The 14,968-nt window shown below is 38.3% G+C and overlaps 1 protein-coding gene across 1 annotated transcript in view; it reads left to right on the forward strand.

Moving 5' to 3' along the window:
- Window positions 1-14,968, forward strand: part of TRPC4 (transient receptor potential cation channel subfamily C member 4) — a 131,327-nt gene that overhangs the window by 101,328 nt on the left and 15,031 nt on the right. Inside the window, exons 5-6 of the mRNA XM_005420798.2 lie at window positions 5,106-5,245; window positions 13,104-13,417. Coding sequence (XP_005420855.1) covers window positions 5,106-5,245; window positions 13,104-13,417 — 454 coding nt within the window. The remainder of the gene's footprint in view (window positions 1-5,105; window positions 5,246-13,103; window positions 13,418-14,968) is intronic.

Consider the following 14,968-nt stretch of genomic DNA (forward strand, 5'->3'; position numbering starts at 1 on the left):
TATTTTTCTAAGAACATTTTTATTTCAGTGCTTTTTGTTTTTCCAAGATGTATTTTCATTTTGTTGCTTTGCATAGAACTTATGATATGTGGGGTTTATTTCAGAAGAGACAACTTTTCTCATTAATGTTCAGAAAATTTTGCTGCAAAAAAAATTTTTAACTCACAAATTCATTTCATTTCTCCAAATTCATTTTATCTGATCAATTTTAGTTCCTTTCTTGCTTCAGGCAAACTGGACTTCATTCAAATAGTTGCAGTTGATCAGTTTGCATGCATAACAATTCACAATGGTTTACATGGTGTCTGTCATTCCCAGGGCCCTTTGTGGTCTGCAGGATTCCTGCACTGAACTTATCTATTTCATCCCATTAAAACCATAAGTGTTTATAAAATTTTTCTCTGTCATCTCAGGCTGTTTCAAAATATCCATGCTATTATTTCTCTTTTACTGCTCCAATATGTGGGTATAAACAATGCAGCAAGTATTTGAAAGTCTTACCCTCAACTTCTTAATTAAAATCCTTGATTAATGAGGTGGAAGAGATGCATAATGTTTAGCATTTCCTTGCAAGTGGCAATAAATGATAACAGCATGATATGGATAGGTGAGGATCTAAGAGGCAGGTGTTAAATCTGGCTGATGTGAAAAGATGGGAAAGACACAGTTGGAGCAAAGAGACAGAATATAGCAAAGAATATCCAGCTAAAATAGTGAAATCTGCTCTGAATGGAATTATTTCAGCTAAACGCAGGCATCTGGAAGTTAGATGTCTGTTTTAATTAAGCCTGATCCTCCATGGCTTCCTTTACAGCCAGTGGGAAGACTGACCCACCTGGGGATTACAGGATTATTGCCTTGGAGATTCTTGTTTCCTCCCAGGGAACTAAAAGAGGGCCTTGGGCAAGCAACTTGTCCCCAGCCTGACTGCCTAAAAGGCTCTTGTTTCAGATCTGCTCCCTGACTTTGGCTGGTTTCTCTTAGCAGTTTTTCCCCAATACCTGTGTGTAGGCTGGCAGTGTCCCCTCTGTTTTGTCGAGATGTCAGCTTCCTTGCTGCTGAAAGTGTAGCTCTGACATGAGCTCTGTCAGTTTGCAGTAGTGTTGCTGCTTTGGCTCATTAATAATCAGACAGTGCCTGGACTCTGTATCTCTTTCCTACCTATAGCAGTGCCTCTATTAGACAGTCTTGTCACTGCATATCTTCTCTTCTGTCATGTCAGGTCATGTTTGGAAATGCCCTAAAACCTCCTTTCATAATAAAATCAGGTACTATCCAGCTATCCATTAATCTTCCAAGTAGAAAAGTGTACAAGGTCACAGAAATAATTCTGCTCTGATCTCTGGATGTATTTTTCTAAAAAAAATACACCCAACAAAAAATCCCTATAGATTTTCCAAGTCTTTTCCTGATTCTCCCAATGAATGTAACAGAAGAAAATTGCCATGTTGTGTCAGAGCCTGTGGGGGTAAGAGTGGTCTGAATTCTTCCCCCCAGACACCTCCTTCTTGTAAAAAGATGCAGTTCTGATCTACAAAATATTTCAAGGCCTCTGGCTGTGGTAAATTAAACCTAAACAGCCCAGCTGGGAATCCCTGAGGTTTGTTGTTCGGAATACTTTCATCATGTAAGCTCACCAGGCCTTAGAGACATCTTCAGCCTTGTGTAAAGGCTCTGGGATTTCAGAATACACTTTTCTAGGATAGCCCTTGAGGCACACTTGGGAGGATTTACAGAACTCTAGAGAGTCCAGTTCTTCCAGCATTCATTGCTCCAGATGAGCCCTGCTAAGAATCCCTAGCCATGGAGACCTGGTAGCTGCAAAGACTCTGATCATAGCTGTCATGGTGAGGTTGCCCTGGAATTGTGAATTTGAGCAATCAACTTTAGGACTTGGTACCAAGATTTGCTTTCAAAAATACATGTGTGGGCAGCTCTCCTGTGCATATGTGGGCTGTGTGTCTTTCACAAACATAAAATCCACCTGTCCATCAGCATAGCTTCAAGTTCTCTGGAGTCACGTAGGATCTCAGTAACTGTATTTATATATTGAGTTTGTACTTAGATGCTCTGGCTGGCAAGAAAAGCAAGCTATCACATCTCTCTTACAGCCAGCAAAAATATGGGATTTACAGTTTTCCATTACTATTTGCTTAAAAAGAACATGCATCAGAATGAACATAAAAGTTGTCTTGAACCAAAAAAATAATTAGAACCACTACCTTTACAACGTCAAAGTATACTCTGAACTTTCAGCTGCCAAATGACTTCCAAATTGCTGGTAGCTTGGATTAATTGTGTTTCTAATTCAAAATGATCAAATTTACAACAGCCATATACTCTCTTCACTATTTTATAATAGGTCAGTATTTCTCTGTTAATGTCAACTTTAAAATTACATTTCATTTTCTGAAGCCCAGGAAGTGCTTGGAAAAACAGTCTGGCTTTCACTCACAAAACAGATCAAGTGCAGCAGCATTAGTCAGCATTTCTTTTTCAATCTGTACATAATCCCATTATATTTTAGGCAGTGCCTTCAAAGCATACAATGCTGAGCAACAGGCTTACAGAGAGCAGCCCTACTGCAGTCTGTGTCAGTTCACATCTTTGGCTGGTTGTGAACCATAGAATATCTTGGCAGAAGACTTCAATTAACCTAAAGCCTCTTGTTAAAGCATTCATCTTATTTTGCATCCCAACCTATTACTGCTGTCTTTTCAAAGTATATTTTAAAGACAATCCTTAACTCTGATAAGTCACAAAAAAGTTTATTTCATTCTATGAATGTGTGTATTGATTTCTGCAAAGCCTTTTTATTTGGGGATAAAATAAATCTTCTGTCAATGCAGCTGTTTGCTTTATGAGCCATGGCAGTCTTGCCAATGTCAAGATCCTGCAACTTTTAAGTAAAAATTCCTTAAATGAAAAAGAGTAAGGCACTGTTCTGTGACAATGAGACTTAGGGGCCATATCTGTGTTACACAGACTTTGGCTTGGAGCCTGGAGCCAGATCTTCTCCTGCTGTGGTGATTTTTATGTGCTATAATGCAGGTGGAGCAGCAGCAATTCAGAGCAGTGTCTGAAATGTGGAGGGGATATAGCAGCACACAAAGCAGCTGCTTTTATGACCTGATGATGGTTTGGTCTTAACAAGTTATGCCCAAAAGGCAGTGGAAGAGCAAGCAGGGACATTTGCAAGTTCATGGACTGTGTGGTGAAGGTTGGAGAGGACTGTGGAGAGAAGGGGGAGGCAGATCTGCTGTCACCGTGTTCATACTGCATGTCACAAGTGACCAGGTCTTTGAAGAGAGAGTGATTAAGTCATTTCACTGGCTGAAATGGGCAGGCACGTAGGAACCTGCCCTGGTAGCCTTGTGAAGGCGAGTTGCCTTTGTGGTGGCACTTGGGCAACCAGGAGCAGTGTAGCAGGGTGTGCTATTGGAGGATATTGACCCGTGCCGTGCAGTCGTGTTCAGCTGTTCTCTCGCTGTTACACAGCACAGTTGATTGCATCTTTAAAATAAGTGTTCACTTTGTAACAGTGATATATTTTCTGGGTTAGTTTTATCTGATACACTACAGATAGAGTTGCAGTCAGCCTGTCTAGGCTGTTGTAGGCAGTAAAATGGGCCAATTCCACTTTCCTGTCTGCATGTTCCCAGCAAGGTCCTTCCTCAGAGTGTGTAGTTACCCCAGGTCTGCAGAATGCTGAAATGGTGATGGTGGCATGGCTAAAAACTAATCCTGTGAAAATAAAAATTGATGGATCAATCAGATGATTCAGATACTCCTGAGGCTTGTGATTATTAGTAATGACACACAGAAACAAGATGGGACCATGTGTCTGAGGTTTGAGGGTGAAGTTAGTGAGGAAGGAGACTTTTCCTTTTGAAGGCAAGCAGGAGACAGAAAAACTAAGCCAATACACTAGAAAATTAAATTGTAATAACTCAAAAACCTACCTGACACAAACAAGAGTAGGCCAGAGATTACTTCATACAGATCATGTTTGAGAAAAATCATGTTTTCCATCCAGTCAACCAGAAGACCAACTGCAACAAAATGTTACTGTTTAAGGAGAATTAAGCTCATAGTAAGGAAATGCAGAACTCGATAGGCCCCTGCATGAAATCTACTTATCATTTTCTAAAAGAGCAGGTGAAAAAAAGACATATTGAATTTACTGTATCTCAACACCAATATGTGAGAGATTGGCATTATTTCTCCCTCTCTAATGAGCACAAAGTAAGAAATTCCTACAAGAAAATAATTAACTGTGAAAAATTAAAAGTTGCAATGGTATTGTTATAAAAAGATCTCTTTAGATAATAACATGAAATGTGCATCTAAATGTACTGTGTTGTCTTATTAACATATTATACAGTAATGTGGAGTATCTTCTTCAGAGTGGTTTTAATATTTATAGCATTAAAAAGAGTCTCCACACAGTTGTCTCTGAAGCTGTTAAACCAAGTTCATGTTAGACAACTTGCAAGATCTTCCACTTGGATTGAATATTTCTGTTTCACTGTGTCTAGCACAACGTGTGCTCTGCACACCTGAAAACAGTTTCAATTGCTTCATGTCCGAAAGGAAGGTGTCAACAAAAGACTTTCTTCTGGAGGCACTACTCTTTCATATGGAAAAGGGAGACTTTAGCTCAGCATTGACAATAACAATAGAAATTCTCTTCCTTATTATGTGGGTTCCAAATAAAATAAATTGTGTTGAATTGACCTGCAGTCATAAATTTTCCAGTCTGAAATACATTGCATCAGTTGCCAAGGACTGAGTTGACACTGGTAACTTATTTTAAGACCTGTTTTATACTTTTTAGGATACAATGAGAAAGTGATTGAAGAAAACCAAAGAAACTGTCTTTGTAGAAGCAGATTTTTTTGTGAGGGTTTTGTGTGACAAATTAATTCTGGACATAGCAAAAAGATGAAATTTTACCTATCTGGATGTGTAAATTAGAGCATTTATCCACCTTCCCTTTACACTAGATGTAAGAAAAATCAGGCTATCATGAGTTAAGTGTCTAGAATAGTCACAGCCTTTTTAAACTTAATATTCATGCCTAATGAATTATGTTTTATTTACAGGTTTTATCTGGGGAGAAATTAAACAGATGTGGGATGGTGGACTGCAGGACTACATTCACGATTGGTGGAACCTCATGGATTTTGTAATGAATTCCTTGTACTTGGCAACAATCTCCTTGAAAATAGTTGCATTTTCAAAGGTAAACTGTAAAAAAAAATCAGCAACATTTTAAAGATAAATTAAATCAGGCTTCTTCAATCTTTCATCTGTATTTGGAGGTCCTGAGGCTTAGCAATTCAAGAGATGTATGATGTGCTCTGTGAATCTTCTGCAGCAATGACAGGAAACTAGACAAGTATAAGAGCAAACAAAATATTGGGTTTTATGCTTTTTTCTCCTTGGCCTGTGCAATCTTTTCTTATTTTGTCCTGAACTGTCATACTGTTAAATTCTTGAGAAATGAAAATTACCTGTAATATTTTATAATGCTTGCATTTTATGTTAATCTTTGACTTTTTAAGTGACATATTATTGTCCCTAAGACAATTTTACACAACTACTGCCAAAAAATGTAGTCAAAATTGGTGGGGGGAACTAAAGAGCAAGATTTTAATTTCTTTTGAAAATTTATTGTAAGTGCAACATGAAAAAGTAAAACTGAAAGGGATAAAATGGTCATTTGAGGCTAGGTGTGTTCATTTTTACGTTCTTTTCATGGACTTGTTATGAAAAGTCTTATATTTCCACTGTTTTAAGTATCTTCCAGCAGAACAACCCTTCTTTTCAAGGGCACAGAACATGTTGTGAACATTTTGTATGTATTCCACATGAATACATAATATGACAGAAATTCCTCATAAAATTAGATATTTTGAGCAAAAAGTGATCTCAAGTGCAAGGAAACCACATATAAAAGGAAATTAAAGCATATGGTAGCATTTCTCATAGAGTTGTTACCATATCCAAGTAGAGATAAGCCCATTTTTACTGGCCACTGGGATCAGCATTGTAGTTCAGCTTTTTCAAGTTCCCTGCTGCCAGCGATAATTTATAGTTGCAATAGTACTACTCTGTGTGCAGGGAAGGAGAGTCCCTCCTCTGCCAAGGTGCTTTTGACTGGGACAAGGGGAGAGCCATCAAGTAGCCAGTGATGACTTCCTCTTCTCAAACAGCAGCTGTTCTTGCTGCAGCCCTGCCACAGGCATAGAGGAGCTTAGAAACTCTAATTTATATCATCTTGTGTCTGGTCACAAAGGTCCGTGTGCCAGCCAGTCAGGAGCAGGGATGAACAAAGACCCCCCCACGCCCGGGTCATGTGTTGACACATCAGCCTTCTTTGACAAAAGGTTTCTGACACGCTGGATCTCTGGCTGCAAACCTTTGGAAGTCTTCTCACTTGAAGAAATTTGCAGCCTAAAAGAGGAAGGTGCTCCAAAGAGTGGTGAACTGTCATTTAAAAGCTAATGAAATGTCTTTTTACACACAAAGATATAATGAAATGACTAAAAAATAAATAGTCATTTCACTGTCCCTTGAAACAAAGCACACAGTTCATTTAAAATAGATGTTTCCAAAGCATTGGAGATGGCCAATTATTCTCTTCAGAACAATATTGATTAGAAGACATAATAATCCTTTCATCTCTGAAATGGCTTCTGCTTACAGTAATCAGATTCCAAGGTGACAGTATCGGGGATAATGTGCATCCATTACTCTCCAAATTAGTGTGTACATTTTAATCATAGTGAATACAGTGCTTACAAAAGCTGTGCTAGTCAACTGAAACACATGATGAAGTAATGAACAGAGGAATATGTGTGATTTAATACCCTGCCACATTCCTTCAAATGCCTACAACAGAGTTCCTTGCCACTGTGCCAGATGATATTGAGAGGATGCCAAATGTAACCATACATATTTTAATGTAAAGCTTTAATTTTCTTTTCCTAAGCATTGTGAGCCAGGTTTTTCTAAGTTATAGCTCTTCTGTCTTTATTGAACCAAACATATAAGGTCAGTTCTTAGATTCATTCTGTCTTCTATGGATCAGTTCCAGCCACCCAAGGAAACATTTTAACCAAGTCCCTTGAATAAAATTATGAGTGTCTCCATGCTACTCTCCTGTGTGATAAATATTCCCAGAGTAAAATATAGTGTTTATTGCCCATTTAAGGCTCTTAATGATGCAGTAGTTAAGTAGATGGATATTATCTAGAGTAGATGATGGGGTAATGTAAAATTCACCAAAGCATATAATTTCAGGATGAGAGAACTGCTAAGATAACTCAAAGTAACTCGTTTCATTGCCAGTATTCAAATAAAATAAGAACATCTTATAATTTTCAATGGTCTATGGTTTATTGTCTCTGTATCAACATGTTAGGTCTTCCTAAATTATCCAGTATATCCATTGAAAATGCTCTCTGCTCCATAAAAATATCATAATCTATAATACCTTGTCATATTTTTTTAAGTACAAGATGAAAGATTTTAAGCAACATATTTGTTTTTATGGAGAGTTTTTTGGTGCGCTAAGAAAAAATGTTTCTTTTTATGTTTTGTGAATATGATTTTTTTTTGATATTTAAAGTTAAGCGCAGTGCCACCATGTGTGCAGAATCTTCTTGCTTTCTCTTAAATACTTGTTAAACCTGAGCATTGGACCTAGTGCTGCTTGTTTCCAATTCTAAAAATCACATACAATCTCATATTGCTGATAACGTGCCTCAGCCACTGATGTGAAGATCTTGAAGGGAAACAAATTCCTATTCAGGGCAAGAACTCTGAAACGTAGCTAAAGTGCATTATTTGTCTCAGCATTTACTGGCTTAATGATCACTGTGTCAGGTCTACTATTTTCAGTAGTAAATAAGATTATATATCTTTCCTGCCACCAGTTCTGCAGAAGCTAACATATTCTTACATGTTTGCATTGTAAAATTGTTTTGATTGGTATTTTATCAGATTCACAGACTAAATGTGCATTTACACAGGCACATTAACACCTCTCCACCCGTGAGAAATTATGGACCTTATTCCTAGTGTAATTACCATTCTAAAGCTCTCTGCTAGGCCACCCCCCTGCCCCCTTCCTAGTGCTGCTTTGAAATTCCACATAATAAATGCAAAGATTGGTGCATACATTTTAAAATAGGAAGAGTTCACATTTACATATGACTTTTCAGGAAAGTATTTAAAGCACTTTTCCTGAAATGGATATTATTTAACTTCTCTCTTTGTGACCAGAAACAAGGGGGTCATCTTAGACTGAGGTCCAACATTATTTGGCCCATTAAACATTCAGGTAGCCTGATCTACACATCTCTTTGATCTCTTGTGGTGCTTCCAAGAAATTGAGAGTTCATGCCTTTTGCTTTAATGGGAAAACAGTGATCATTCAGCAGTTTTTTCTCACAAATGGTTCAGATATTGAATTTGCATTTTAGTTCCTTTGACTAAGGATCATGGATTATTACCTTGTATTCCCTGGCTGACATTAAAAAAGCGTCATATATTTACCTTGAAACTCTACTGTTTATATGCTGCTCAATTTGTTTTCTGCTCTTCTTAATTTTCCATTGATGTGCCATGTAAATTTCCTTCAACCACAGAGCCAATAATGGGTGTTATTTAATCAAATTAAGTGATGGTTGGCTTTGCTGTATGTCAAAAGGTTGTGTTTGCATTTCCAGGGGGTACAGAAATTCATCAGGGTCACCAAATAGAGGATTGCAGGGTATCAACACCATGATTTACAGCAAACTCAGTGTTGCAATTTTTTCTCTTACCATTTTCCACTCCTTAGAACAATATTAATTTATTTATCCTGTGTAGAACAGAAGAACTTCAACAAACATGAGTGAGAACAAAATACTTCAATTCTATGTGGTTTGACTCTACGATACTTTTTTTATCCTTTTTCAGTGTTTCTCGTTTTACTATACCTAGTTTTTTGCTACTCTCCTGTATTTTCCTTTTCACATGAAAGCTGCTTTGTTCTGTAGTGTTTTTTTAAATATTTCTAGATTCTTTTTCAGCATCCTCTGCTCTGGTTAGTGTATTCAATAGGGGTTTGTTGTTAGAGACCTCTTATACTCATTATTTTCTTTATATTGTTTGCTGTCTTCTTGCAGTTAGTATATTTCACAGACAATTTCCAAACTTATCTCTCAGGCCTTCACCTTTCTCACTTTTTTCTGCCAAGTATTTACAGTCTTTTAAATTATGTTTCTTCAACACTGAAATAACAGCCATCACTCTCTGCTTGTGACAGTGACACCTCTTGAATTCTATCCAAACAAGCAGGAAGCACTTGGGCCCAGAAAAGGAAGAGTTGGTTACATTGAAACATCACAGCTGTGCCTTTGATTTCCGTTTTACAAATTAAAGGTCATTTGATCTTTTCTGAATGTTCGAACACATCAGTTTTGTGTCTTTATCCAGAACATCATAGACAAGGTCCCTTTTTCCTCACCTTTCTGCTTAACATCATTTCTTTTAGAGAATGTGACATTGGACACATCTTGCCAGACTATAGCTGTAAGACAGTCTATCCCCTTCCCCAACAATCAATGAGGAGAAAATGAGAAAGTTAAAGAGCAATTCACCTATGTGGAATATTTGCTTTCCCACTACTCTAGAAATTCTCATTTCTCTTTGCTGACTGTAAGAGTAGGTGTCAGAGTGCAGATAAGGCTATCCACACCTGCCTTGTTAAACTTGATTCTTCTTGTCTTGGTATATCATGTGCTATGCTTGTTCAGTGTCCTGTAGTTCCAGGTATTTCTCTGAAAGGTGTTTTCTTAGATTTCTCCCAACTCCCCCACATCTGTAACTTCCCTGGAATCTGCCACTACTTGCCCTCACCTAAAATATGTCTGCAGTTTGATGCTTTTGATTCTCTACCAAAAACTCCATCTCTTCCCAGTTTCATGAATGTTCTTTACATTTCTCCATGACTGTATTTTACTTTATTGCCCCAAGACACCTTGTGTACTTTTCCCCAATCTATCTACTGCACTGTCCAGTACCAACCTTTGCTTGTACAGACAATTATTCCTAGTTATTTAAAAGGTGTCAGTTTTCAGCTGTGAGGGTTGTAACGTGCCGTGATAATTTGCAGTAATGTGCAGTAAAATATTATTCAAATAAAGCCATTATAGGAATCATGCTGAGGAGTTTTCATCTCTCTCTTCTCAAAAACACTGAAAATAATTTATTCTGCATTTTCTTCTTGTTTTATCTCTTAGGTGTTGTCTCCAGTAACTAAATTCTATTTTCTACTGCCTGTTTTTCATCACTGATCTTGAATCAATCAGAACTGGATTAAAGAGCCATAGTGGATGGGGTAGATGAGCATAATCATTAGGGAGAGGATAGTCTAATGAAGTGAGTACTGATCTGTGATTCCAGCAGGTCTAGATTTAATTCACTGCTCCATAAAGAAAAAATATCACAGGTGAACAAAATATAAGGCTGAGTAATTAATTCTTTAATGGGCTATTTTTCAGTTTTTCAGTTCTCATCCCCAAATCCAAAAACAAAGCTGCTATGGCTGCTTGTATATGAGTAAATGACATTGTAAAGGGATTGCTGTCAGGCACTGGGACAGTGTCACATGCACTACCAGTTGGTTAGAGAAACCCTAGTGTGGGACTTGTGCCAACTGTTCATGTCCAAAACAATGCCCAGTTCCCTTTCACAGTTTGGATTGTAGAATCACAGAATCATAGGATGAAATGGGTTGGAAAGGACTTGTAAAGGTCATGTAGTCCAGTGCCTCTGCAATAAGCACAGGCATCTTCATCTGGATCAGGCTGCTCAGAGTTTCATCCAGCCTGACCTTGAATGTTTCCAGGAATGGGTTATGTACCTCTTCTCTGGGCAACCTGTTCCAGTGTTTCACCACCCTCACCATAAAAAATTTCTTCCTTATATCTAGTCCAAATCTACCCTTTTTCAGTTTAAAATTATTTGTGCATTGCTATTGCTACAGGCCCTATTAAAAAGTCTATCTCCATCTTTGCTATACCCTTTTAGTTACTGCAAGGCCACAAGATCTCCCCAAAGTCACTTTTTCTCCACACTGAACAGCCACAACTCTCTCAGCCTTTCCTCAGAAGAGAGGTGCTCCAGCTTTGTGACCATTTTCACTGTATGCCTCGGGACCAGTTCCTACAGTCCATGTCTTTCCTGTAGTGGGGATGCTGGAGTTGGATACAGCACTCTGAGTGCAGTCTCACCAGAGTGGAGTAGAGGGACAGAAACCCCTCTCTTGGCCTTCTGGCCCCATTTCTTGTGTAGCCCCAGACAGGGTTGGATTTCTGGGCTGTGAGCACTCATCTACCAGTACCTCAACTCCATCTCCTCCAAATCCTTTCACTCCCAAGACTGTCTTGATACTGGGAGCTGCCCTGACCCAGGTGCAGTGCCTTTCACGTGGTCATGTTAAATCCCATGGTGTTCCCATGGGACCACTTCTTGAGCTGGTCCTGGTCCCTCTGGAAGACATCCTGTCCTCCAGGCTTGTCGACCACACCACTCAGCTTGGTCTCTCTGTAGACATGCTGAGTGTACACTCAATCTCTCGGTCTATGTCATTAATGAAGATGTTCAACAGTCCCAGTCTCGGTACAGTTCCCTGAGGGATGCTACCTGTCTCTGATATCCATTTGGACATCAAGCTGTTGATCATCTCTCTATGGATGCACTTATCCAACCATTTCTTTGTCCACTGAACAGTCCACCTATCAAATCCATCTCTCACCAGTTTAGAGAGAAGGTTGTCATAAGGGACCATGTCAAAAGCCTTACACAAGTCCAGACAGATGGACACCTGCAACCCTTCCCTTGTGCACTGATGTAGTCACTCCACCACAGACCACCACTTGGTTGGTCAGGAAGGACTTCCCCTTGGTGAAATTGTGCTGGTGCTTCAAATCATGTCCCTGCCCTCCATGTGCCTTAGCGCAGCTTCTAGGAGGATCTGTTCCATGCCCTTCCCAGGCACAGAGAGGAGGCTGACAGGTTGGCTGTTCCCAAGGTTTTCATTTCTCCCCTTTTTAAAAATGGGTGCAATGTTTTCTTCTTTTCAGTCACTGGGAACTTCACCTGACTGACAGAACTTTTCAAATATGATGGAGAGTGACTTGGAAATTACATCAGCCAATTTCTTTAGGATTCTGGGGTGCATCTGATCAGGCCCTACACACTTAATATATGTTACTTAGGTGTTTCTGAACCACTCTGACAGTGATCACCTTCTTTGTAGGGTGAGTGTGGTGAAATGCTGTGATGCCTGTTTGTGTTGTGTCATGTGGCCCCAGTGACACATGGAGTCCCTTTCTTACTGCTCAGGGTAGGCCCAGCAGCTCTGAAGGTGCATGTGCATGGTCTAGAATAGGTAAATACAGATAACACCATAGTCCCCCTTTGAAATCTGCTTTACATTATAATATACCCTTTCTAGAGGGCTTCCTAGCATAGATTCTATCATCTGATATGTTCTATAAAACAGATTAATGAGACCAAATAAATAATAATGAGTCTGCTAAAGAAGTTAATTCTCAGTTCAAATATCTTTCATCTTCAAGAATTTTTTTTTTTTTTGGTAGAGCATGAACAGAAGTCACAGTATCAGGGGTCAGACTCTTTGATAATGAGACACATAAGCAGTTTGCCATGGTTCATTAATAAACATCTTTTTCATCATTGGTCCAGCATTAGTGATTAATTGATATACTTACTTGGTGATTGAATGTTTTCTTCCTACTTGCCAGAGCTTTTGTGGGTTTCTATCCATCACTGTCGGCCCTGTACTTTCCTTTAAATAAATAATTTACCTGCTTGTACAGCTGGAAATTTCTATAATTCTCAAAAGCAAGGTGCTCAAAACTGTTTCTTTTGCAGTGTCAAAATTTTTAAACTGTGAAAATTTTTGCTACTGTGAAAATTTGTTGTGATATCTGCAAATTAATTGAGCAGCTTATAAAGAAACTGACATGCTTGTTTATGCATCAAAATAGAGGAGTAATTTCTTCCCTTCTGCTTGTTTTCAGTACAGTGGGTTAGTTCCACGGGAGAGCTGGGACATGTGGCATCCAACCCTGGTGGCTGAGGCCCTGTTTGCAATTGCAAACATCTTCAGCTCCCTGCGCTTGATCTCATTATTCACTGCAAATTCTCACCTGGGACCTCTGCAGATATCTCTAGGAAGAATGTTGCTGGACATTTTGAAGTTTCTCTTCATATACTGCCTTGTGCTGCTTGCTTTTGCAAATGGATTGAACCAGCTGTACTTCTACTATGAGACAAATGAACCCGGCAACTGCAAAGGAATACGATGTGAAAAGCAGAATAATGCATTTTCAACGTAAGTAGCTATTTATTTCTATCCTCCCCCTCTCCCCAAATATTTTAATGACTTAGATGCTGTCTACAGAAAAGAACCCCTGTTTTCTGTTGGTATTACAGTGATGTCCTGACAAACACGTCTAATATTACCCTAATAATAATTTAAAAAACCAACATTTCATGGCTCTAATAATTTTCTCCTCATACCACAGTGAAGTCTCTACAACTCAAAAGATATGAGGTAAAATAGAGCTAAGAGGAAGATAAATGAGATTAGAAGTTGCATAAGGTCACCAGTTCAGACCTTGCTCATCCAGGCAGCTGTCACTCTGCATTTCTTCCATGTCTACTTGTGGGAATTAAATAAGTCTGGTGTTCTAAAACAGGAAGATTCCTTGCAAATATGATAGGCTGTAAAAAAAACATGCAGTCCCAGATTCTACTGACTCTACTCCAAACAATCAAATTTCTAATTTCTATTATAAACTGTTTCTTTTTCTTTCACTTTAAAATCAATTTTACTTCATTATAGCTTTTAGTTCATCTATGGTACCAAACACTACCAAATGAACACTTATTCTCTTGTCTTTCACCTTTCATCCTTCATCAAACTACTGCTATAAATGTTTGTTCCCCTATTAACTTCTGTGTATCTAGGCTTTTTAAAAAAATATATTTATTACCAATGACTTCCTTCTTAGAGGAAATAACTTTATAAAAATAGCAGCCTTTATATCATCTTAATCAAGTAACTTTTCTCAGGCACAGCATATTTATGTTGTATATTAATAACACTTATGCAGGTCTAAACTTTATGTGATCTGAACAGAAAACCACACAGAAATTTTTCAGAGCTCAGCATTGAGGGAAGCAATATTCATCTGAGAAATAGTGGAGAGTACTGGTACGAGTGTCAGAAGGTGATGTCATGTCAAAATGTGATGCTTTATGTGCTCCATGCTTTCAAGGAGCAATCTAACCAGGACTTTTCCTATGACACTACAGTGTAGCTGAACACAGAACAAAAAGGGAAAATTTTTCAATGTATCTAGCTGCAGAGGATTATTTTTTAAAGTTCATCATTGTGACTAGCTTCCTAGATGTTGTACAAACTTCTCTAAGGGAGTATCATATGCTTTAGGTATAAAAACACAAGTTTCTTTTGAGACCAGCATGTTCATCTTTTTTGTGTTCCCCTTCTTTATAAAACACAACATATGCTAATGATAATAATGCCTCTCTAATTATTCAACTCCGTTTATCTCAGTGGCTCTGAACAAACTAGAATTGCACAATGTGAGGATACCTTACTTCTTTCAACAATCATACTTGAATTACTTTTGGATCCTTATTCTACCCCTTATAGTTAAAGCAAAGAGTCAAAGTACTTCAAAAGAAGGTGTCCAACATGACATCTCTGAAACTATATTTATCTCTCTGTAGTTTGAACAAAATCAGCCTTTTGCTTGCAGGCTTATTTATAGACTCTGTATTGTATATCTAGAAGCCCAGATTTGAAAGACTAGGCCATTGTTTCACTAGTTAGATATTCCCTCTATGTTGGCTATAT

This window comes from Geospiza fortis, unplaced genomic scaffold, assembly GCF_000277835.1.
Source record: "Geospiza fortis unplaced genomic scaffold, GeoFor_1.0 scaffold194, whole genome shotgun sequence".
In the NCBI taxonomy this organism is placed as follows: Eukaryota; Metazoa; Chordata; class Aves; order Passeriformes; family Thraupidae; genus Geospiza; species Geospiza fortis.